Source organism: Lentinus tigrinus, assembly GCF_003813185.1.
Source record: "Lentinus tigrinus ALCF2SS1-7 unplaced genomic scaffold L226scaffold_2, whole genome shotgun sequence".
Lineage (NCBI taxonomy): Eukaryota > Fungi > Basidiomycota > Agaricomycetes > Polyporales > Polyporaceae > Lentinus > Lentinus tigrinus.
Genome location: NW_027137911.1, coordinates 1043269 through 1066988, shown reverse-complemented (window position 1 = coordinate 1066988; position 23720 = coordinate 1043269). Strand labels below are relative to the sequence as shown.

General features: G+C 56.6%; 10 protein-coding genes across 10 annotated transcripts; 5 read left to right on the top strand and 5 right to left on the bottom strand.

The window, feature by feature from the left end:
* Positions 1-136: 136 nt before the first annotated feature.
* Positions 137-4514, bottom strand: L226DRAFT_498985 (ARM repeat-containing protein). Its single transcript, XM_067677699.1, has 19 exons — positions 4137-4514; positions 4011-4083; positions 3900-3961; positions 3673-3847; positions 3406-3615; positions 2962-3355; positions 2751-2905; positions 2607-2697; positions 2398-2548; positions 2162-2342; positions 1953-2102; positions 1852-1897; positions 1661-1800; positions 1399-1608; positions 1163-1348; positions 946-1104; positions 710-879; positions 565-652; positions 137-504 (listed from the first exon to the last, which is right to left on the bottom strand). The coding sequence occupies exons 1-19, from the start codon at positions 4391-4393 to the stop codon at positions 328-330; spliced, it is 3075 nt and encodes a 1024-aa protein (XP_067541612.1). The 5' UTR covers positions 4394-4514; the 3' UTR covers positions 137-327.
* Positions 4515-4813: 299 nt separating this feature from the next.
* On the top strand, positions 4814-7497 carry L226DRAFT_608344 (uncharacterized protein; the record flags this gene model as incomplete). The annotated part of the gene is made up of 7 exons (XM_067685914.1): positions 4814-5084; positions 5143-5235; positions 5295-6449; positions 6500-6576; positions 6627-7220; positions 7277-7378; positions 7435-7497. The coding sequence occupies 7 exons, from the start codon at positions 4814-4816 to the stop codon at positions 7495-7497; spliced, it is 2355 nt and encodes a 784-aa protein (XP_067541611.1).
* A 4-nt stretch (positions 7498-7501) lies between these two features.
* On the bottom strand, positions 7502-9863 carry L226DRAFT_529488 (FolC bifunctional protein). Its single transcript, XM_067679614.1, has 9 exons — positions 9590-9863; positions 9414-9528; positions 9231-9358; positions 8933-9181; positions 8799-8876; positions 8695-8749; positions 8364-8646; positions 8119-8309; positions 7502-8058 (listed from the first exon to the last, which is right to left on the bottom strand). The coding sequence occupies exons 1-9, from the start codon at positions 9740-9742 to the stop codon at positions 7805-7807; spliced, it is 1506 nt and encodes a 501-aa protein (XP_067541610.1). The 5' UTR covers positions 9743-9863; the 3' UTR covers positions 7502-7804.
* Positions 9864-10131: 268 nt separating this feature from the next.
* L226DRAFT_452414 (uncharacterized protein) lies at positions 10132-11974 on the top strand (the record flags this gene model as incomplete). Its single annotated transcript, XM_067675061.1, has 2 exons — positions 10132-10404; positions 10469-11974. 2 exons carry the CDS (start codon positions 10132-10134, stop codon positions 11972-11974), a joined length of 1779 nt encoding a protein of 592 aa, XP_067541609.1.
* An 810-nt stretch (positions 11975-12784) lies between these two features.
* L226DRAFT_453065 (acid protease) lies at positions 12785-15053 on the bottom strand (the record flags this gene model as incomplete). The annotated part of the gene is made up of 11 exons (XM_067675108.1): positions 12785-13388; positions 13444-13557; positions 13609-13731; positions 13791-13989; positions 14051-14313; positions 14369-14424; positions 14484-14504; positions 14568-14650; positions 14712-14730; positions 14780-14810; positions 14863-15053. 11 exons carry the CDS (start codon positions 15051-15053, stop codon positions 12785-12787), a joined length of 1704 nt encoding a protein of 567 aa, XP_067541608.1.
* Positions 15054-15913: 860 nt separating this feature from the next.
* L226DRAFT_529485 (alcohol dehydrogenase) lies at positions 15914-18535 on the top strand. The gene is made up of 12 exons (XM_067679613.1): positions 15914-16493; positions 16547-16627; positions 16683-16733; positions 16791-16924; positions 16982-17026; positions 17078-17175; positions 17227-17376; positions 17435-17498; positions 17554-17721; positions 17781-17853; positions 17918-18000; positions 18064-18535. Exons 1-12 carry the CDS (start codon positions 16308-16310, stop codon positions 18419-18421), a joined length of 1491 nt encoding a protein of 496 aa, XP_067541607.1. The 5' UTR covers positions 15914-16307; the 3' UTR covers positions 18422-18535.
* Positions 18536-18620: 85 nt separating this feature from the next.
* Positions 18621-20228, top strand: L226DRAFT_585962 (Phosphoribosylformimino-5-aminoimidazole carboxamide ribotide isomerase; the record flags this gene model as incomplete). Its single annotated transcript, XM_067685577.1, has 9 exons — positions 18621-18751; positions 18819-18937; positions 19001-19071; positions 19135-19238; positions 19302-19378; positions 19434-19464; positions 19518-19585; positions 19639-19753; positions 19819-20228. The coding sequence occupies 9 exons, from the start codon at positions 18621-18623 to the stop codon at positions 19895-19897; spliced, it is 795 nt and encodes a 264-aa protein (XP_067541606.1). The 3' UTR covers positions 19898-20228.
* L226DRAFT_477245 (prolyl aminopeptidase-2) lies at positions 19829-21115 on the bottom strand. The gene is made up of 3 exons (XM_067676743.1): positions 20511-21115; positions 20279-20445; positions 19829-20226 (listed from the first exon to the last, which is right to left on the bottom strand). The coding sequence occupies exons 1-3, from the start codon at positions 21009-21011 to the stop codon at positions 19974-19976; spliced, it is 921 nt and encodes a 306-aa protein (XP_067541605.1). The 5' UTR covers positions 21012-21115; the 3' UTR covers positions 19829-19973.
* A 302-nt stretch (positions 21116-21417) lies between these two features.
* L226DRAFT_498968 (NDUFA12-domain-containing protein) lies at positions 21418-22340 on the top strand. The gene is made up of 5 exons (XM_067677698.1): positions 21418-21557; positions 21610-21659; positions 21711-21739; positions 21800-21916; positions 21974-22340. The coding sequence occupies exons 1-5, from the start codon at positions 21442-21444 to the stop codon at positions 22076-22078; spliced, it is 417 nt and encodes a 138-aa protein (XP_067541604.1). The 5' UTR covers positions 21418-21441; the 3' UTR covers positions 22079-22340.
* Positions 22131-23663, bottom strand: L226DRAFT_452484 (NAD dehydrogenase; the record flags this gene model as incomplete). Its single annotated transcript, XM_067675065.1, has 5 exons — positions 22131-23209; positions 23268-23296; positions 23355-23477; positions 23507-23550; positions 23607-23663. The coding sequence occupies 5 exons, from the start codon at positions 23661-23663 to the stop codon at positions 22131-22133; spliced, it is 1332 nt and encodes a 443-aa protein (XP_067541603.1).
* Positions 23664-23720: the final 57 nt, after the last annotated feature.

Genomic DNA, 23720 nt, shown 5'->3' with positions numbered 1-23720 from the left:
ATCGGTTGGCGAGGGGCTTGAAGCACCTCACAGATCAATGGCAGACCACTGGAAGACCACTGGAATCGGCGAACTGGCTAACCGGGGCCGTCTCTCTCGTATTGATCGTTCCAACGGAGGGACGGCGCACTCTTACAACCCTTATCCCATGTACAAACCTTATCAACGATCCGTAGGCTCGAGAGCCCACGACCCGACCGGCAAGAAAAAACACGGTGTTACTATAGCGATGACTCCAAAGCAATCAGTATGCAAGAAAACACTTTACGACGCGCAGCAATTGTATAGGTAGATCCCTCCTCTCCGTCTTCCCATCTAAACAGATCCCTAAGGGCGGTTTCCCGTGATGGCGTCGTAGATCTGCTTGAGGACCTCCGGCTCCGCCTTCGCCAGCCAGCGCGACTGTAGCTGGGCGCTGCCGCCACATGCCGCTTCGGCATCGCGCAAACTCGCCGCAACATACGCGGTGAGCGACGTTGTCCGGACCGGATCGTTGTTGAACACCTATCGGGCAGCGCAGTCAGCACGAGGAACCACAGCGAAATCGAGTGAGCAAGAGCTCACCGCTCTACGGCGCTCGTATTCGAGGGTCCCCTCCGCTTCCGTGTAGCTCTGGTCGAACGGCCTGTCCCAGTACAGGACGAGCGACGGGCTGCGATATGATACGTCAGCAGCAAGTCAAGAAACCAGACGGGCAGCAGATACGTACTCGTCCTCCTTGCTGCTTTGCGCCTCCTTGATCTCTCCAAAGACATCGAGCCAGAGATTGCATATCTCGCTAGACAGGCGGTCGAGTACCTCCGGACGGCCAGTCGCCACCAGCGAAGCGATGCCCATCGCCGTCAGCTTGCGCAGGCGCGGCTCCGACATGTTGTCAAACTGCCCAGGGAGAACGTTGTCCTTCATCAACGACAGATTCAGAATTGAGGGAGTCTCGTCACGTACCCGCGTCCACCACTGGTTCAGGATCGGCTCCCAGACCTTCTCCTCGGACATGTTCTGCGCAGTCGCCGTGGCGGAGACGAGCTGGACGAAGAGTTGTCTGTCTGCGATGGCTATCCGGGCAAGGACGTAGACGTATTCGGTTAGGGCCATGGTGGGCAGCTGGGGGCAGTGTCAGCCTTCCTATGCGACATGACGACACTGGAAATCATCATCTTACCTTGTCCTCTTCCAGCCCCCTTACGATCGTTGTGAAGAGCCCCGAAATGTGCATAGCCTCGCCCCACAATCCCGATGGGGCAATCTGGAAGAGCAGCTGAAGAGACGTGGTCATGTCTTTGATGTTGACGGAGACAGCCGAGACGATTGCGGCGTTGAAGGCACGGAGAAGGTCGACCGCAGAGAGCTTAGACGGAAGGTCAGCGCAAACGCGAATGCTACCGGAACATGACATACCTGGAGAATACGAGGCGCATCTATCAAGAAATACGACTGATGTATGTGTACAATAGTTCCAAGCAGGTCCAAATTGTTCGCCAGCTGTTCGACGAGGAGGGGGTAGAGGTCAATGAGACCAGGAGCACCGTTCAAACCCAAGATGGTGTTAGTATTCCGGAGCGCGGCCTGCCACAGCGCAAGCGCGTCTTGATCCAGCTGCAGCTGCGCCTTGTTTGCACATGTCAGCACGAACATCTCGCGGAAGGCGAATGCCACATACGGGTGAATTGAAGCATTCGCGCACGAGGGGTACGACAAGTCCGGCGAGTGAAGTGGAGTGCTCCTTCGCCGACTTAACGAGCTCCGTGACCGTGCCGAGAAGACACGCCTTGAATAACCAGTCTTCCGCCGCGGCGGTCCCTGAAAATTTCATTTAGTGCGCAATCACCTACACGATGTCTTGAATCTCACAGAGTTGAGGGATAGGATCAGCGATCATGGGGATGAGGGGAACAATCTGTCACATGGACGGTTGAGTAGCAATGTCTATGCAAAAGCAGGGGTGGACGTACGCGATCCTCCGCGCGTTCGATGACAGTATTGAGACTATCCGTGATTCTCCGCTTCGCTTCAAGGCTGTCTGCCTCAGCCGTGAGCTGGACAAGCGCCTTCACCACGGGAGGCAGGAACGGCGCGAATACGTTCGCGTCAAAGTTCAAGCTCTAGCAAATCGGTAGGTCGGTATAAAGTCATCAACCAGAGCTCAGATAATGGAACCCACGTCGACGCATTCTCGGATTGCAATCGCGGCCGTCAGGCGAACCACTGCGTCCGACCCAGGCCCTTGATCTTGCAGCAGATGCACTAAGACTTGCCAGAGCCTCTCGTTGTTCGCCGTCAGGCACTCGTCCGCGACGAGCTTGCCCAAGAGCCATGCTATCCTGCGCTTCACGATGGGATAACTAGGGACGGTATGTGAGCCTGAGTGCTCGAGCAAGTGAATTACTTCGGACGTACCTTTGGTTGGTCTCCTGCGCTTCGGCGACCAAAGACACCTCAAGCCATTGTTGGAACGGGATCGCGTCTTTTAGTCGGATTGCGCACCGCCCAACCGCGCAGTAGAGCGCCTCTTTCTGGATGATGGCTGGCAGGTCCGTCGCGCGCTGGCCTGTAAGCTGGTCAATCTCCTCTTGGTCTTGACTGGTGCCAGATATGAGTGGACGTACCAACAAGGGAGTTGAAAGTGGACTGGATTAGCGGGCGAACGAATTGAGGATATTGTGCTGCGAGGGTCATCAGAACCCTCTCTGCGCAGGGCTGCAAAAACCATGTCACTAATGAGAGCGAAGGGGCAAGACAACAGGTCCTACCCGCAGCTCGTATTCCCACTGATCGTTCTCTTTCTCCTCCGCGTTGACCCATTCTTCAGGATCAGACATCCACTCCTCGAGATCTGAAGGGTTGAGAGGGATAAATCGTGTTACAAGGATCTTGACTGCGTCCTCCACGAACTCCTGAGACAAGACTTTGCAGTCGATTCAGTGCTGTGAAAGGAAAAGGTAAGGTTGCGCAGTAACATACCTCGTTCATTTGGCGAACCGTCCCTCTTGGTAGGGGCCCATTGTGCGAGGCTGTCCCTGAAGAGGGCCATGCCTTGTACGAGGAAGCGTACCGGGAAGGTGACGAGGGACGAGTCCGCGATCTGCTCCGGGGGACCGGTGGTGGCTTGAACTACCTTGCTCCAATAGTAAAGAACGAGGTCTCCGCACATTGGTAAAGTGACGAAATTCGCCGTGTGGTCTCGCTGTATACGCCTGAAGAGCTTCCCGAACACGCGTACGTGTCGCGTGAGCAGGTCTAGAGAGCGCTGGGCGATAGGATCAGTGGGTGGTGTCCCCAGGGAGGAGACCAGCTTAATGCGAAACTCCGACAACGCTTGGAGTTGTACAGCAGAATTCTGGAAGAACTCGCTAACCTGCAACATTGGTGAGATATCATATGCGAGAAGATGCAATGCGGTCGTACCCAGGGCTTAAACTCGCTGTAATCATTGCAGACAGTGCAGCGATGGTACGCGAAGAACGCGAGCTTGGCAAGACATTTGAACGTTAAATGAGCCAGCAATATGTCTTCGACAGTTCGGACTTGGTTCAGCGTCGAAGGACTAATGGACGGCAGTGCTGACGAGAGTCGAGCATAGTGGCTCTGTAGTGGCAGTCTCAGATCTTCGACGAGCTGCGAACTTGTTAACTGTAGCACTGGCGGGGAGGTGAGGGAGTCCAATGAACGCACCTTGCCCATGGTTTTCACGCCAGTCAACATCTTGAAGCCCGCATACTCCTTTAGGACTGCATTCAAGACTTGCAGCGATCGTCGGAGAATCAATGACGCGTTAGATGTAGCGTTGGTGTAGCGAGCCTCGATTGAAGAATTGATGACTCCTGCAAGGTGAGAAACGAGGCCAGGCCTACACGCTAGAATCAACGCGGTGAGCGGGACGTATAGTAAAGTCGACATACCATTGTACCGGGTAGTCTTGTCGTGAAATTTTGGCTACGATGAGAGCATTGCACTCTGCGACCTGAGGATCGTCAAGATGCCGTTCAGAAGGCGGCGCAGTGATCGCTCACTATGTCATCGGTCTCGTCAAGGAAGGTCAAGCAGCGTTCCCGGATTCGCGCCTTGCTCTCCGGCGGAAAGAGTCTAGCCAGGAGGGTAGAGGTGCCTGTGCATAGTAAGGGGCTGATGGGACTCACTTTCGCGATCTCCAATGACTGGTGGCAGCATTCTTGAACTGGATGATGGCCTGCTGACGTACAGGTAGAGGAATTGACTTGGTAGCAGCGATTTCGTGCAAGACGTCATACTCTCCCGGAATCTCCAAGGCCTCCTTGAGACGGGCTGCGGAAGCCTGGACGAGTGCTGGGTCTTGCGAGGCGGCCCCGCATACTATGTTGTAGAGATCTTCGGGCGAGATGGACTGTGGCTGAGCCTGGTGGCTTGACGGGCTCATGACAGGGGAAGGGGGAGCACACGGGGGGAAAGGAATAAGATTGGGATTGGGGGATGCTGCGGGTTATATACAGCAACCGACGGGGCACGTTGTCAAGAGGGCGAGTGAGGCAAGAAGGAAGTGGGACCCTCGAGCCCAGCTCGATTCCGCAAGCAGTCAGGGTCCTCAAGCGCGCGTGCCAAATAACGCGTAAACAAATGCGCGCGTCTTAGCCGGGCGGCCCGCGACGCGTCCAAGTTGCACCAACCACTCCAGGCTCCCGCCGCTGCCGCCAGGGGTCGCATGCACCGCGTCCCTCTCCTCCGTCCCGCTCGACTTGCTGGCCTCCTCCGCTGTCTCCCTCTCGGTCGGCGCGTATCCTCACTAAGCAGCCGCAGCTCACCCCTTGCTTCTGCGAACCTCCGCGGTGGCCACGCGACAATGCCCGGTCTCATCTTCTCCCGCAGCCAGAGCATCACTTCTCAGACCACAGGCGAGCAAACAGAGGACTACGTCGAGGACTCGGAGCCGGAGAGGGAAGAGCGGCGTCTCAGAGAGAAGTCGCGGCGCAAGAAGTCCCGGTCAATCGTTCGGCCACAGCCGCTGGTCGAAGTCATTGAGCTGTCCGACAGCGGCACCTCCTCTCCCTCAGTCACTCACCCTTCTCCCGAAAAGACGTCTGCGAAGCCGCTGATTATAGTGGACGTTTCGGGTACGTCAGCGAAGCCTCGTTCGGCCCATGCAGTTCTGACCGGGACCCATCTGCTCAGATGCTAGTGACCACCTTCCCTCTCCCGAAAAGCCTCATAAACATGAAGACGCGTCGAACCACGGAGATGCGCTCTTTTCTGATACCAGCGAAGGTGCGCCGCACGTTATATCTACACTGAGTCCAGTGCGCGAGGACTGACAATCCTACCAGACACCACCTTCGACGAAACTCTTCCCTCAATCAGGAAGATACTCGGTCTTCCAAAGGTCCCCTCACCTCCTGCTATCTCACAAGATATTCTCCCCAAGACCGCTGTAGAGAAAGCTCCGGAAGCGCGTCCGCCTCTAATCTCGAACAGGGAACCCCTATCCTCTCCAGCAACTGCTGAAGAGTCAGACGAAGAGGACCAAGGCCCGCTAAAGCTCGCCCGCTTTGCCTACGCGGACCCGAATGCTCTTCGGCGGACAGCATCCAAGACCCCATCCTCATCCGAACGCGATTCTTCAACTCCTGAGATCGCCCGCGTACCAGGCAAAGCCAAGCGGATCCCAACTCCTCCATCCCACGCGTTCGCGCAAGACTTCACGGATGCAGAACTTTCGCGCATACGCAAGTGTGTGTCGTGTGAGACGTCTTGGACCGTCCGAAAGTCTCTCGCAAACAAGATGAAACACATCGAAGTGTGTGCGAGGAAGAAGAAACTAACGCATGAGACCATCCGCGTGCTCATGCGGAAGGAGCTGGACAGTCTGCCGCCTGTCGCATCCACTTCCAAGCTGCCCAGCACCGAGCCTGCCCCTCAGGTACCGGAGACGCTCTTGGAAGAGGCCGTCAAGGACGTGCAGAAAAAGAAAGCTGGCAGAAGACCCCAGGTGCTGCAGACCGTCAAGAGCGTCGAGGAGACTCGCAGCAACATACTGGACCGGGCGCGCCTGCTACTGCAGGACACCCGCAACACCGGGAGTTCTGCTGCAGCTATGAGTGGTGCGGCATCGCCACCGGACGTGGAGATGCTGCCCGCGACACAAGTCTTTGGCATGAGCAACATTGCTGCACGCAAGCCGCAGACTGAGGTACCTTCAGCTGACACTACTCAGGTTTTCGGACAGAGCAGGCTCGGACTTGCTCAGATCTCTCGAATCCCGGACCAAGCTGGCATCGTCCGCACTGGAGTCGACATAGCAGCAAACTCGGATGTCTCGCCCCTGACTCAGGTCTTCAGTACGAGTGTTCTGGGAGCCGAAGTGTCGTCTCCAGAATTTGCAAGTGCAGGCTCGGACGAGCCTCCTCCAGCCACCCAGGTCTTTGCGCCTAGCAACCTTACGAATGCCCGCTCAGTGACTGAAGCCCTTGTCACCACCAATGGTACGTACATCTCCCAGCTCGGCGTCCCAGTGGTGTTGACATTGGGAAAGATGACCCATTGGACGAACCCATATCACTCCACGACACGTCCGAAGACGACGACCGAGGACGATCTTCTCCCAGGCCTGTAGGTACCCTTGCCACTCTCCACGCGCGATCCGGACTGATAACAAGCAGATCATCATTTCATCCTCTCCCAGCTCAAACGCAAACCATCTTCCGCGTTCCTTCAGTCCGACGAGCCCTGGCAAAAACGCCGAACCCTCACTCGCAGGAATTCCTTTCGCCCGTACCTCATCCCCGGCTCGCCTCAGAAGGAGTCCATCGCCCACTGGTGAAGAGGAAGAGGACCCAGGGCACGATGTACAGGATGACCGTTATAACGAGCAAGACTGGAATAATTGGACCGACGGCTACTGGGACCCAGGCGACGGCGCGTGTCTGCACTACATTCCGGACGAGAACGGCGCAGGGCCCTCCAATACATCTCCTTCGCGGGTACAGGTGCAAGCTCCCGCCCCGGCCCCACGGAGGCTTGGTACGATCCTGGAAGACCTACCTATATCCGGCAACAACGTTGGCGAACGGGGTCCCGTACCCGAACCACCCAAAAAGAGGACACGGCGGAAGAAGGCGATAAGTACCGAAGACGACGATGCCGATGCACAGGCAACCGTCGGCAAGGACATCTCGCAGGAGGACCTGAACACGAAACTCAAGGAGGCCATCCTCAAGGACACGACGCTGCACCTCCGCGTCTTGCGGTACGAGGTGAGCCGATACCCCCATCATACCAGGACACGAAGGTCTGAGCGACTGGGTGTCAGCCGATACATTTCGACGTGTTCATGAAACTGGCTACGGACCTCGGCATCCCAGCGAAGCGATCAGGACTCAAGGGCAAAGTGCGCACGTTCCTCGACCAGAAGGTACGTCAAAAACCCTACCCTGGACCTGGCGAGCGGCCTTTTCACGAAGAATTCAGGCCATCCACTTCTACGGTGCCGAACCCAGCAAGAGCCGCACGAAACGGACCCGCCATCCTTAATCTCTGCCATGGACATCCGTCTTCCTCCTCTCCTATTGCCAAGGACATATACGTTATTCATGTCTACTACATACATTATTTGTAAATTAGACCACGCCTGTTGAAGGCAATAAGCTTCACTACTACCTCCTCTATGCAAGATGCTGTTATATGCCAATCTAGTACGGGTGCTCACGAAAACCAAGATGGGACGACTACGACGATGACGGGAATGCGGGTTGAAGCCGAGGTAGGTGGGGTTGATGACGGGAATGCGGGTTGAAGCCGAGGTAGGTGGGGTTGAAGCCGGGTGCGACTGTGAGATCACTCAGAGAGCTACGTCGGACAAGTCAGCCACCTCGATGACGCCGCCGACGAGGTGCAAGCTGCCTGCGACGAGCACATCTACGTCTTTCTCGCCGTTGAGCTTTCGCACGACGTTGACGGCGTGTTCGATGGATGGCAGGACGTGGATGTTCTCCTTCGGGAACTCCGGCACTAGGGACGACCATGCAGACGCGAGCTCGTGCTGGGTCTTGAGGTGGGTCAGGTCTGCTTCGGGGATAGCGAGTGTCGTCAGGTCTGTGGATACAAGTACTATCAGTACCTCTTCGATATCCGATGTCGGGCTGCTCCACGTACCTCCCTTGAAGCCGCCGTCCGCGTAGGTGACGTTCGCGCAGAAGATCACTTGGTCAAAGAGCTTCCCGGCATCCTCGTTATGACCATGCTTCTTCAGCTCTTCGTTCGCCTTCGACAGCATGGCGCCCAAGAATGTGTTGCCTGATCGTCCGCTCGTGCAGTTGAAGATCATCACTCGGGTACGTTCGGCACTGAAGACCCGCATTGTCAATGAATCGTTTAGTCATAATGCTCAGACGACTCACTATGTCTCTGGTGAGCGTAAAACAATGTCCGGGCTTGCGAACCACTGCATGCAGCAGTCGAGACTCTCGAGCGTGTGGGCACCGTCCAGGAACCATGTCGTCTTTTGATGAGCGGGATCAACAACGGTCTGACAACGTCCTGGCCACTTCGTCGCCTTCAAGCCTTGCACGAAGGTGGCAGGGAGCGCCTCAGTTATTGCCTCGGAGGTTTGCGCGGAGAGGAACTTCTTTGCAAGGTGCACAGCGATGTTGGCGTTCTGGTATTGGTGGCTGCCAGCGAGACCTGGAGGCTAATTAGCATATAGGACAGGAAGGACTGAGGCAGACATACCAAGCTTGACTTCTGAAAGTCCCGGAGTCTCTGGAACAACAAGGAATTCGGACGCCTGTTGCTAGTCAGCCACATTCCCGGTCTAAGGTAGATCAGGAACTCACCTTGAGCTCCTCAGCCTGCTCCTTCAGGACCTCCATGGCCTCAGGAGGCTGATGTACAGTCAAGGCAGGAACACCTTCCTGCGATGAGCTCTCATGAGCACCGACATATACTGCGCTCTGCAGTGGCCTCGCACCTTGAATATCCCAGCCTTCTGCCACGCAATCTCTTTTAGCGTCTTCCCAAGTACGGAGACATGGTCGATGCCCAGTGCCGTGATACCAGTAACAATAGGCTTTGGTACGATGTTCGTACTGTCGAACCGCCCACCGACACCGACTTCCAACACTGTGGCGTCGACCTTAAGTTCCCGGAAGACGTGGTACGCAAGAAGAGTGATGAAACGGAAGTATCCTGGCATGATAGGTGTCTGAGGGCTTGCGGTCTGGAGAGCAATGAAGTCATCCTACAACTGTGAGGACAGGCTTGCCTACCTTGGTGTTTTCTTTCAGCCTGTCCCATACTTCGTAGAAGTACTTAGTGAAGGTCTCCTCGGACAAGGGCGTTCCATTGATTCGTATGCGCTCACGCACGGCGACCAAGTGTGGCGAGGTGTAGAGGCCTTCAAGGGCGGGCAATCAGGAGGGTTCGGTGACGTGAGCACACCTACGACTGACCAACTTTCCAATCCGGTCGTGCAGCACGTATGATAGAGTCCACGAACGCGGAGGTAGACCCCTTCCCTTTCGTTCCGGTGATATGTACCACATTCAACTGGTTCAGGTCGGAAGTCTAATGCAGGCCAAGGCCATTACAATGAGGCCAATGACGAGAACACAGAAGGAAGACTTGCGCTGTACCCTATTCTGTTCAAGTACTCGACCATTTCCGGGATGGCGAACTGACTGAGCCGTCCGCCCGAGGCGCGTACGGCTTCCAAGGTGGCTGCATTGGATTGGAGGCTGTTGAGGTTCTCCACAGCTTCGCGGTAGGTTCGGGTCGACATGGTTCTGCGCAGGAAGGCCGGAAAGGGGAAGATATGTACAGGGAGATGGCGAGAAGATAAGACGGTAAGCATTGAGATCAAGGATGCATGGTCGCTTTTATCGGTGGGACCAGCGCGTTAGGGGAGCAGAAGCAAGTCATGCAAAAATATAGTGAAGCGCTCGCCTGCAGCACTAGCCACAGCACGCTTGCATCCTGCTCTGCACTTTGCCACCAGACCGCCAGTTGGTCGGTCATCACGTCTCCTTACTCGCCCTCGAACCCCTCATGATTCGCAATGCTCGCCCTGCTCTAGTCGCCGTCGCAAGGCGCATCGCCGCACCTCGGGTCTGCGCGCGTGCCGCGTCCACCGCTGTTACATACGACGGACCATCGGCCCCCGACGGATATATGTTTCGCATACCAGCACACAAGCAAAGACAGGGGAAACACGGCAAAACCGCTGTTGCTGATGAAGACACCAAGACAGAGAAACGTCTCCTCAAGCCACACGTCCTGTCTGGGAGGTTGACGAAGTTATGCGATGAGGGCAAGCTAGACGAGGCCGTGGAGACTCTCAAGAATATGCCGTTGGACGCGCAGAATGTCTCAGTATGGAACACGCTGGTCTCTCATGCAGGCCGCCGAAACCGTTTTCAGCTGGCCTACCAGCTACATACCGAGGTGCGTCACTCGTTCATCTGCCATGCATGAAACCAAGGTGAACAAAATCCCTGCCCTGCCTCAGATGAAGCGACGCGGGTTCAAACCCGACTCGCGGTCCTTCGCTACCCTTCTAGGTGCCTTTACAAAGGTCCCCGATTGGTCAGAACGCGGCAAGCTTCTCCAGAACGTTCACAAAGCCTACAAGAGCTTCATCGAGTACACGGAGCTCGTCAAGTCCCACAATCCGAACAGTCCCGAGTTGTCCGTCATCCCCATAAACGCATACCTAACCGTCCTCTCCAAAGCCGGGCAGTGGCAGCAGATGTTCGACGTCTACAACACGATGGAGGACAGCGGCCCTCTCTCGCCGAACGCGGTCACCTACACTATCATGATCAAGTCCTTCGGTGCGCGTAGCCAGCTGCAGCAGGGCGACGATCCAGAAGCGCAAGCTGCTCGCGCGCGGAACGCATCTGACGCACGTCTGGTCTGGAGGCAGATGACCAAACGCATCGAAAACGGCGCGGACATCACCATTGACTCGCAAATTGTCGACTCCATTATACAAGCACTCGCACTTGGCAGGCCGGCAGACCATGTCGTTGCGTTTGACATCATACGCGACTACGTTGGGTTCGCGAAGCCCGGCGAGACTGCACCTCCCGCGTCGGTAGAGATCTCGCGCGTATTGCTCTCGGACATTCTCTGGTTCTGCAACGTCGCGAAGAAGCACCGGGTTTGTATCCATTGGGTACAGCAGCTCATGGATCGCGACCCCAACCTCCTTGACCACGGACACATGGAACACGCTCTCGCTGCATTTGGCCAGCTCGGCGCAATGGGCTCACTAACGGAGGCCCCCCGCGCTTTGCAATCGCTCGAATGGATGCTCGAGCAAGAAGCGACCGGCTCGCAGGGCTTCGCCATCCGCCCAACGCTCTCGACATACACCCTCGTCCTCGTCGCATGCTGGCGCGGAAGAGACTGGGACAGCACGCTCCGCACCTTCGAATTCATGACGGGCTATCGCGGCGACGACTTCGCTGACGGCGCCACGGGGACGCCGCAGAAGACACAGCGATCCAAAGGACGCAATATCATGCCCGACGCGGCCGCGATGTCGTGCATCGTCCGAGCTGCAGTCGCAAGCGGCGAGCCGGAGGACATGCGGCAGTGCGTGCGCATCGTGCGGCACTTTGGCGTCCAGACGTTCCTCGCACCGGTCGAAGGGGCGGAGGACGGGTCGGCGCTCCAGCGGAACGCGCAGCGGTTCAAGAAGGACACTCACTACTACGCGCACAAGACCGCGTCCGCGCTCGTCGAGCTCATCGACGAGCTCGTGCCGAAGAAGACGGACGAGAGCCCGCGGCTGAGTGCGGAGGAGCGCGAGTGGGTCGCCATGCGCACGGAGGCACGGGCGTTCTTGAAGGCGCACAAGCACCATCGGCCGGGGCCGGAGGCGACCCCCGCGTTGGAGGAGCACCCGTTGGGGAGCGCAGCGGGACTGGCGGCGACGGACGACGCGGTGGCATGGGAGAGGATATCCAGGGAGCAGAAGACTAGCAAGCCTAGATCATACCTTCACTAATACCTACTTTATGATATTGCTGTTCAACCCACAGAGTAATTTACCACAGGCCGAAAGACTCTCATAGACGCATAACGAGGTTCATAAGTCTGTGGCCGGGGATGGCATTGCTCACACCTCTCCCTCACTTCCCTACTGCCTATGTGCATCCCATCTTCACTTACTCTGTGCCGATGCATCAACAAATGCTTGTGATGATTGCTGGTCGATCGGCTTTTTGTTCTGTCCAGAGTGGATTGACCAACAATGTGAGCTTTACCTCTTCGCACTGGGGGTCTGTTGCGGCGGGGCGCGGCCTCTCCGAAGTTTAATTCTTGCAACCCTTTCCCTATGATCATCGAGTCTCTAGGATTCCACTAGACAGTTCGACAAAGGTAGAAGCAGTGAAGTGAACACCATTGCATCCGGGGAACGCACCACTGGAACCCTTGAGTGCAGGAGTAAGTCGACAGAGCACGATCCGACACACACGGCCGAACTGGAGAGATCTGAAGCATGTATAGTCCGTTCCAACCGAGCGGCCGCAGCACAGAGTCCATGACCGCCACCACAATACCGAGTATACTACTAACTAATAGGGTCCGTTCGTCATCGACAGTGCAACACAACATGAGCGGAGGACGCGATGTGGGATAGGAGGATAGAGAGACGAGGGAGGAGGGAGGAGGGAGGGAGTAGAGCACACAAGAATAGAAAACGTCAAGCATACCAAGATACGTACGCGCGCATGAGCATAACACCACCGCCACCCCCATTACAGCGACCAACGTCCAACCAAGATACCAAGACATACAGCAAGACTGAGACAGCTCATGCGACCGACTTTGGCCGGTCCCCGGCGCGCACCGTGCTCCCGTCAAAGCCGGGCTTCGAGAACGCCGGCGTTGGGGGCACGAAAGTGTCCTCGGTGAGGGCCATAGAGACAGGCTGGTACGCGCCAAGCGTGTCGCCGCCGGTGGGCATACCGAAGGAGCTCGTGCGCTGCAAGGGCATGGGGCTCGCACGACCAACATTGCGGCGGAACCGCACGGAGCGGGAACGGCGGCGGCACATGTAGACGATGCCCGCCACGACGAGGATGAGGACGACGAGTGCGTTGAGAGCCATGATCGCGAGGACAGCGGGGAGGTACGCCTGGAGCTTGTTGAGCGTGTCAGACAGCTCGCTCGAGATATCGACGGAAGTCGAGCCAGAAGAGGAAGAGGCGGCAGAAGAGACGTTCTGCGCGTTGTAGGTAATATTGCTGGACGCGGAGCCGCCGCGGACCTTGTGGAACTCGGTGGAAGCCTCGTTCGGGTCGACGAGCGGGAGGACCTGCATGTACGGGTTGCCCATTTTGCCTGAGGAGTCGAAGTCGCCGAAGTCGTAGACGGTGTAGAAGGAGCGCATGACATTATCGCCGATGAGCCAGTCACTAGCGAGAGAGGTCAACGTTATTCCTGTCGCGTGACCCACGTGAGGGCACTTACAATTGTCCGGCTCCGACTGAGACGGTCTGCGGCAGGAAGGATCCGACGCACATCGTATCGTCGCTAAGACTAACGGGAGTAACGTCAAGCGGATGGATCGGGTACACGGTCGAGCTGCAGGGAGGTGAGCTACACGGGCGGGATGCCATAAGCCAGTACACGTACCCGAACTGAAGTGCAATATCAACTTCAGCATCGCACGGGACTATCCACTGGCCAAGTGCCGAACTGTATGAAGCACCCTGGATCGACCCGTAGATCGCATTGCACACATCCTCCGGAGCATAACTAAGCGAGATGCAAGCAGATCAATATAAGATTCGTCGGCTGCAGGTTGCTCTACGAACGTGTATGACGTGCCGCTGTCGAGCATGACAACAGCCTTGCCTGAGGGAGCACCAGATACTGTGCTCGAGAGACTTGCTGAACCAGAGTCGCCAATGAGGAGCGCGTCCAGCAATACAGTCCACCGCGTAGGATCACTCTCAGGGAACGTGGCGATCTTGGGCTGGTTTGCGACATCCTTATAATTCTCATCGTATTCACCTGATAGTAGCAATGCGCCGCAAATGAGCGCGAGAATGTTGTACAGAAGCAAAGTTCCCACCTATTGAGAAAGAGCCCTCGACGTCGCCAGCGTCCTCCGTGGTCCGTTGGAGGGCGAAGGCAATGAAGTTGGGTTCCTTCGGGTTGTCCGCAAAGAGGTTATAGAGGAGGCTCTTGCCATCAGATATGCCGGAATTGTTGAGCGCGACGTCGATGCTGGACAGCTTGGTGAATCCGAGCCCGACAATACCGTCGACACCATAAGATAGAATGGGGTTGCTAGCTTGGGATGCGTCAATGAACGCCTGTTTGGGCACTGAAATGCTGGAGACAAGTCAGCATAAGTTGTGGTCAGGACGATCACCGGTAAAGGACTCACCCCGCAAACTCGACGGGAGTGTAGGATATATGGCCATATGTTGAACCAATGCCATACTGAATGCGACAACGAGGCGTCACAGAAGGCTCTGAAAATATTGCGGGGCAACACTTACTGTGATGTTCAGCGTCAAGGCCTAGAGAATGGTATGTTCAGTCAGTAACTACATATTTGTGAGGCCCAGCTGGAGTACACTTACCGTCTGGTTAGCGTTAGGAAGGGGTGAGGTAGCTCCTTTGACCCAGAGGTCTGAGGAGCCGGTGTCCAGTTGCAAGGGGTATTCTGACAGAATAAGGGCATGGGCATGTGGGCATGGACACCAAGTGTGGCCTGGAAGACGTACCGGTTCCCCCTACAGTGACCTGCAGGAGAGTTCAGATTGTGGTGCAACAAGGAAGGTGGACTACTCACGTTGGCAATATACAACAGGTCGTGAAAAGAGCTTGTGTGGCAGGCTGAGCGGAAGGGGCAACTGGTGCTACAGAAGAACGCACCTGAGGTCCAAATCCCCATCGTCGTTGGAGGAGTCGGAAGCGGCAGCAAGGACAGGACGGTGGAAGGATGCCGTGCCGGACCTCTTGTGTGAGACGGACGTGGGCTGTTTGCGCTGGGTGACGGAAATCTTGACTGCTTCAGATAGTGAGCCGGAGAGAAGGAGACCAAGGGCGAGGGCGGAGAGCTTCATGACGGGAAGGCCAGTACGAAGGAGTCCAAACGAGTGACTGGAAGAGAATGTTGGGGGTAGAGACCGTCGGGGAGAGAGGCACGGGCCTGGGGAGGAGGAAGGAGCCCTGGAGAAGAGACGGAGGAGAGGGCGAGGTCGGGCACACCAGCTAGCGACATGGATCACTTCTCCAGGCCCTTGTCCCCGCCTGACGCCCGCCGCTCACGTGGCAGTGTCCTCGGTCTATTTCGACGCTGCAACTGCGCAGATCGGGCCACAGTGCGAGGCAGTCAGTGCTCGCATCTGTCGCTCATAAGTCCGCCTTCCCTTACTCTCTCTTTCTTGACCGCAGCGGGGCCTTGACACTTCCTGTCCTCCCCAGAGCCCCCCCGACAGCAACCATATCTATCGCCCAGACTCTCTCAAGAACCACAACCCCGCCTAGGTGCCGGATGTCTGATCAACACTAGTACTGCGCCGACTCAATGATTTGCCAATTGTGATCGCTTTCCAAGTGCTGTCGGATGTTTGTTGCTATCAAGGTTTGCATTGATCACGAAGCAATGCGCACTGTTCGTCAGTCTGTTACCTGTGCGGCGGTACATACGCAGATACCCAAGTGTTTGAGCACGACGTTGGCCTGTTGTGTTGTGTCGGGGCGCCGCTCCGGTAATCTCACCTTTGATCTGTCCGCAGCCTCGGAGCGCCCATCCCAATTTCGGCAATCGAGGCACGACATCGTCCGTCGGGCGCCAAAGATATAAACCGCACTGAGGCCTGTTCTCTCTGGCCAGGTCCTCCCTCAGCCGGAATCCAACTCTCAGCATCGCTTTTCACTCAAAACTCAAGTGCTGCTGCAGACAAAACCCATTCCCTTGCCACGCGAAGCTTGACCCTGCTGATCTCGCTTCCCGCGAATTTTGTGGAAACTCGCAACTGCCTGTACTGACCCAACAGCTCGCAAGTCGGCCGTGGCGATCCACTGTCGGCGGACTGCAGCTGAGGAAGCCACCATCGCAAAAGACCCGGAATCCCCGGCTGATTTCCTTGCAGGCATGGGGCTACGCCGCGATCGAGGCTTTGCGCGTCGGAGGCGCGTAATAGACACGATCACAGGGCCCGTGAGCGTGTCGGCTGGGGTGTCGTGACCTACTTACGGCCTTCCCCACACCCGCCCCGCCGGCGCCGTCCCCTGCCCACGGTATAAATGCTCAACCTAATGCCCAACGGCTCCCATACCCTCTCGCACTCCCCCCTGTCCCTTCGCTGTCCACCATGTCGTCCGCCGTAGCCTCGAGGAATGCTATCCGACGTCTCATCAATGCTGCTCAGCACACTGCATGCCCGTGCCATGGCTGCCGGTCCGGTGGTGCGCACAATCCTATCCATGCCCTCCAGCAGATGAGGAAGTATGCGACGCCTGTCGAGTCGCTCCCTGTGGAGAAGGAGTATGCATTCGAGGTCCGTGCATCTCCTTCGAATGGCGTTCGTTATGATTGAGGGTCGTCATCTAGGTCGCTGCTGCCAACCTGCGTTTCGGCGAGGGAGTCACCCGCGAGGTGGGTATGGACTTCAAGAACATGGGGGCCCGCAAGGTATGCGTTCTCCTCGTACGATGGTGTACCTCGGATACCAATCAAACGTATGCAGGTCGCAGTGTTCACCGACCCGAACGTCGCGAAGCTCCCTCCAGCCAAGATGGTTAGTGAGCTACCCCATCCGAGCACTGTGGGGACATGATTTCACACCCTTCCCAAGGCTATTGCATCCCTGGAGGCCCAGCAGGATCTGCCATTCGAGGTCTACGACCGCGTAGTTGCCGAGCCGACTGAGGCCAGTTGGCGTGACGCCATAGCTTGGGCGCGGCAGCACGACTGCAGCCACTTCCTTGCGTGAGCATGCTATTACAGTCTCCGTTCTATCCTATCCTTACTCAGAGGGTCGTTTAGGGTCGGAGGCGGAAGTGTTATGGACACGGCGAAGGCGGCGAACTTGTGAGTCTTCCGAAGAAGAAGACGTTTGAATGCTCACGCTCCACATTCTAGGTTCACCGTCTACAAGGACGCAGACCTCTTTGACTTCATCAACGCCCCTGTAGGAAAGGGCCTTCCGGTGACCAAGAAGCTGCATCCATTGATTGCAGGTTTGTCAGCTTCCTTGCTTGCAAAGCTAGCCAGCTGAACTCGTTGTGAAGTCCCTACCACTGCCGGAACGGGTTCGGAAACTACTGGGACGGCCATCCTTGACATCACCTCCATGTCGTTCAAGACCGGTATTGCTAATCGTGCGCTGAAGCCCATGCTCGGAATTGTCGATACTTTGAACACACGAACCGCTTCTCGAGGTAAGGGTCTCAAACGCAGTCTCGGAGCGCCCGTCGAGTTATATGAGCACAAACGCAGAGCTGCACATCAGTTCCGGGCTGGATGTCTTGTTCCACAGCTTGGAGAGTTACACCGCAATCCCGTGAGTAGCGGATATATGCGCAGCTTGCTGTCGCTCGTGCCTGATAGACTATCAGGTACAACGAGCGTACCCCGCGCCCAAGCAACCCCATCTACCGTCCAGCCTATCAGGGCAGCAACCCTGTCGCGGATATCTTCTCGATGTGGGCACTCAGGACGACCGTGAAGCATCTGCCACGCGTCGCCAAGAACGGTGACGACTACGAATCTCTGTCCCAGATGATGTGCGTATCTGCGGAGTCTATTTCGCATAATATTCTTTAACATTGATGACCCTTTGCAGGCTGGCAGCCTCGTTCGCCGGTATTGGATTTGGTAACGCCGGCGTGCATCTCTGCCACGGTATCAGCTACCCCGTACGTCATGACAAAGTCCTTAGTTGTATCGGCTTGACAGATGGGCTGACTTGTCGTGTTTCAGATTTCCGGCCTGAACAAGAAGGGACCGAAATTCCAGTATCCTGGGTACAACGTCGACCATCCCATCATTCCGCACGGTGTAACGTATGTGCCACTCAGATATCCTCGCTACTAAGTGAACTTACCGCCAACCGCCGTGCCAACAAGCGTCGCGCTCCCCGCCCCCGCCGTCTTCCAGTTCACCGCACCCTCCAACCCCGATCGCCACCGCGAGGCCCTCGCAGTCTTCAACGGAGTGAGCACGTCTGACCCCTCGATCACCTCCATCCCAGACAGCGCCGTCGGCGCACACCTCTACGAGGCCATTGCGCGCTTCCTCGACAACCTCAACGTCCCGCGCGGCCTGAAGGCTGTCGGCTACACGAAGGACGATATTCCTGCGCTCGTTGAGGGTACGATCCCGCAGCGGCGTGTGTTGGACCTCGCGCCCGGCATTGGGGATGTTGCAGGCGCGGACGGGCGGGAGCACTTGACAAAGATCATCGAGAACTCGATGGAGTACTAAGCACTGAGTACTAAGTACTGGTAGCCGGGTCTCGGATTGTACATTTTGTATAGTAGCAGCAGGTGTACAAGTACATATAGCAACATGGATTGGATGGCTTTGCTTCCGAAGGACGAGTCATAAGATCGCGATCTGCGCGCGTCAAGCAGACGCGTCGCATCGCGCGTTCCAATGGTCTTCGAATCTAACGTCATCCGCGATGGCACAACCGCGCCGCAGGTCCCTCTTCCGTCCGTGCATCGACCTGCACAACGGAGAGGTTAAGCAAATCGTCGGCGGCACGCTAAATGAAGACGATCAAAGTCAGCTCAAGACGAATTTCGTCGCAAGGCATGCCAACTCGAAGCTCCTCGCACGCACCCTAGGCCTGTATAGCTGATGATTTTCCGCGCTGCAGCCACCCGTCAACGTATTTTGCTGAGCTGTACAAGGCTCATGGTCTTGAGGGCGGGCATGTCATCAAACTTGGCCCGGGGAACGACCGCGCGGCGAAGGACGCACTTGGAGCTTGGCCAGGTGCGACTCTGGGTACGCCTCGTACCTCCTCGGATATGTTGCTCACTTCCGGCGGCTGGACAGGGCATTTGCAGGTCGGCGGCGGCATCACTGCTGCGAATGCACAGGAGTGGATCGATGCTGGCGCGGGCAAAGTGCGCGTTTCTCTCCCTCGTAGGGAGGTGGTGGGAGTTTGACTGACACATCGCGAAACACAGGTTATTGTGACTTCGTACCTGTTTCCTGACGGGAAATTCTCTCTTGAGAGATTGCAGGCTGTTTCCTCTGCTGTGGGGAAGGACAAGCTCGTCGTCGACATGAGGTGCAGTCGGAGGAACGTTGCTGTCGCTTGCATGGATTCGCTGACAGACAGACTACCCTGCAGCTGCCGGAGACGAGGTGACAAGTGGCTCGTCGCGATGAACAAGTGGCAGACCATCACCGACATGGAGGTGTGCAAAGGTGATTTCTGGTGCAGTCGTATTGAAACCAATCGTACTCACAAGCCGATCCTCAGAATCACTAGACATGCTTTCTGAGTGCTGCAGGTAACCGAGCTTTGGAGTGGAAATTGCTGGCGCATACTGAACCTTGTCGTCAGTGAGTTCCTGATACACGCGGCAGATGTCGAAGGCCTGTGCCAGGGGATCGACGAAGAACTCGTCTCTAGTACGCCTTCCCCACGCGTGCATCGAGACCTTGTGCTGACAATTGTGCTTCAGAGCTTGGACAGTGGGTGACGATACCTACAACCTATGCTGGAGGGGCGAAGAGCATATCCGACCTTGCTTCGGTAGATCGCTTATCCGAAGGAAAAGTCGATCTGACATACGGGAGGTACGCACCACGCACCCTCCGGTCCCATCTCCGAATCTGCGTATGGACGTTGATACCTGAGGTAGCTCGCTGGACATCTTCGGTGGCACACTAGTCAAGTTCGAAGATCTCGTGAAGTACAACAACGAGGCGAGTCGCAATTGAACAAGCGAAACAACCATCGCCATAATATGTATCCATTGGCGCATCCTGTATCATGTATCCATACACTGCTTCGCATTCAGGACGTCAGAAAGTCCGCCGCTATACGCATGTATTTCTCCCTCTCCTCCCAGTGCGGCATGTGACTCGACTCCGCGAACGTGAACCACTTGACCTTCGGGATACCCTTGAAAAACGGCATGATGGCCCTTTCGGGGATCTCGTCGTATGCGCCGCTCAGGAGCAGCGTCGGGACCTCGATCTTGGGTGCATCGTCGATCATGGACCAGTCCTTCAGCGAGCCGGTGATGAAGAACTCGGATGGCCCATTCCTAAGAGATTGGTGTGAGTAGATCTGGCCGCTCAATGTACTTTCGCACTTACATCGTGTAGTAGACCGTGTGGTCCTTCTCCATCCACTCAAAACTTTGAAGCACTTCGGCGGGCCAGGGATCGAGGCGACATAAGTGCCGCTTGTAGAACACAGACATCGCGTCCTGGTACTCCTTCGATTCGGTTGTCCCCGCTTCCTCGTGCTTGATCAGGGCATCCTGGACGAGGATCACCATGAGCTACAAGAACGCGCTTCACAGGTCTTATATCGCTCTGCGCTTACCCGCACGTCCGGCGGCAGCTTCGGTATCAAGTCATCGTGCGCCCCCTTCTCGAACATGTGCATGTTCGCAGGGCTGTCGGAGATGATGAGCTTCTGCAAACCCTTCGGACGCCTCGAGGCGTGGCGGGACGCGAGCATCCCGCCCCACGACTGTCCCAAGAGGGAGTAGTTGTCCTGAATGCCGAGATGGCGGAGGAGATTGTCGAGCTCGTCCAGAAACAGCTGCTCCGTCCAGAACGATCCGGCATCGCCAGACTTCTCCGGGAGGTGCGTGGAGTTCCCGTTCCCGAGCTGGTCGTAGAGCACGACGGGGATCCCGTGGATCGTGAAGAGATCGGCCATGGACAGGATGTAGTGGTGGGTGGATCCCGGGCCGCCGTGGATGGCGACGACTGGGGTCTCGCCTGACTTCAGGTCGCCATAGACCTGGTACCACGTCTGGCAGGGCTTGCCAGCTCTTGCATCGAAGTCAACTGTGCCAGTAACGGTGGGGTTAACCATGGCAGAGATGTTGGCTGAAGCAGCATGCAGTCCTCCTTTGAAGTGGGTGCATTTATAGAGTCCGCGGGCCGGCTTCTGAACGCGATAAGTATATGGACTTAGTCACAAGCTCCCTTGAGCGTCCAGGTCCGCCGGCGGCGTGTGATGATGATAGGCAGATCTCTGCTGGGAGCCTGGGAGCCAAAATCAGCCTCCAACGGATACTTAGTCCGTAGCACATCTCTATGGGCCCCGAATTTCGGCTCATACAGCCATAGACATGTAGATGGCTTGTATATTGAGGTCGTTGCACGTTGCAGAAGGAGATAGTCGCGAGACGCCGGCCGTGGTAGTTTGGTATCGTCCGTTACGTAATCGGGCGTTGGCGGAGAACGGCGGGAGCAGCGGTGAGCGCGCTGCCAGTACAGTCCTCTTCAGCTCCTACACAACCATGGTCTCCCTGGCGCGGACTATCCGCTCCATTCGCCGTGTCGGTCTTCGGGAATGGTGGCATCAGATGCAGTACATTGGTGATGCGAAGTCTGGACGACTCGTCGGCAAGGATCAGTACGCAAACATCACCCTTTCCAACTATCCATGTTATTTAGCTTGCGCCCAGGTTCGGTAACCGCTACTTCGAGAACCTGAACCCTGAGGAGGAGGTTCCTGGTATGTGGAACATGGCCCTATGTAGAGTACTTACACTCATACCTCTTTCAGGACGTCACCGCTGGGTGGACTTCTCTCAGGTGCGTTGACACGAAACCTTGCATTGGAGGAATAAACATGCCGATTCTTCCTACCTATAGCACGATTACAACGCTACGCAAGTACCCCCCGAGTGGCACTCATGGCTGCACCACATCCGCAAAGACCCTCCGACCGAGGATAGGGTTGTCCAGAACTTGTCGCCTCCATGGAAAGCGGTATGTCCTCATCTGCTAGTTGCTCCTCACCTCCCTTTTTCATGCCCTCCTCCCTAGCCATGGGTCGAGAACCTCACCGGTACCCGGGGTGCTTTCAAGACATACAACACCACCCGACCCAAGTACGAGGCGTGGCAACCGAAGATCACTGCGCGGGGATAAGCTCGAGCATCCTCCTCGGGGTAGTGATTCGTGTGTAAACAGTACAGATCTTTTATACATGCCCCGCGCCCATCATATCATCCACGACGTACTCTGCTATTGCAAGACTAGAGGTCAAACCCGGACTTTCGATTCCTAGCAAGCTGATGAGTTCGCCTTCCTTCTCCCCGTTTGCGTAGTCTCGTCGGAAGACGAAGTCTTGGAAGCCCGCGCCGGGCCCCACCAATTTCGGCCTGATGCCACAGTAGTCTGGTTGGAACCCTTCCGGAACAACGTCAGGCAGGTACTCCTTCACGGCTTCGTACATCAGTTGCAGGCGCGAATCGGTGGGCACAAGGTGTCTCTGCCAGAAATCTGCGTCCTCCTCTCCCTCTGGTGGTTCGAGCCAGTCTAAATCCGGGCCAAATCGGACCTTCCCCTGCAGGTCGAGGGTGAGGTGTGTGCCCAGGGAGTGGAACGCGTGGCTGTCCTTCCCTACGGCCGGGCATGGGTATATGAGGTGTGAGACGCGCTTGATCCCCGGTCCTCGATACGAGGCGTAGGAACCTCGCGCGAAGTACATGGGCATCCGTTGCTGCTCCGGAAGGATAGCGTTGAGGATAAGAGGTGCAGTGAGCCCTGCGCAGTTGATCACTGTCCGCGCGAGCATGGCATCCCCGTCCTCTGCATCTCCAGTCACTAGCTGGACGACCCATCCGGGATCCTCACGGCTGGGGTCGATTCGAACAACTCTGGTAGAGTAGACGAGTTCGCTGCTCTCCGAGTCAGCTATGTCCTTTTCCAGACTCTCCATGAGGGTATGCGAATCGACGATGCCGGTCTCTGAGCTCCAGAGGGCGGCAACGATGTTCTTGTGGAGTTCGGGTTCGAGGTCGCGTGCGTCGTCCCCGCTTATGAGCTTCGTGGGGCAGGCCACGGCTTCAGGGGAAGATGCTGGAGAATGCGGTGGCCAGCGCAACTGCTGCGCTTTCACGTGGAGGGATTCGATGTATGGCCGCTGCTCCTCGCGGGCTACGACGAGTTTGCCGGTCTTCTTGTAAGGGACATTGTGGGTTCGGCAGTGGTCGTACAGTAGAGCCCGTCCACGGAGACAGAGTCTGGTCTTCAGCGAGTCGGGAGGATAGTACAGACCTGTGTGAATCGACGTGTGAATCGAGTCACGTAGCTGATCGAGCAAGTATTAACGGACCTGCATGGATGACCTCCGAGTTTCGAGAGCTGCAGCATTTTATTAGTACCAAATCATGGCTATCATAACATACAGCCACCGGCGGACCTAGTTTCCTCTCCGGCAATATGGTGTCGCTCGACGAGGTACGTAGATTTCCCAGGAAACCTTTGCGCCAGTCGTCGGGCGACAGCGAGACCGACCACTCCTGGAGAAGAGTCAGTATATGAACTATTCGTAACCAGGCCGCCAGGTGTGACTTGCCTCCGCCGACAACTAGATGGTCTACAGCACCCTCCGGTTCCTACAGGACGTCCTTCAGGATTCCATGCACTGCCCATACAGGCAGCGCGATCTTACCTTGAATCTGAACTTCTTCTGTGCATTGAGAGCTGCACGAAGTCCGTTGACTTTCATTTTCTCAGTCTTGCCGTCGTGTCTACAAGACACGAACGGAGTCGTTCCCCCGGGACT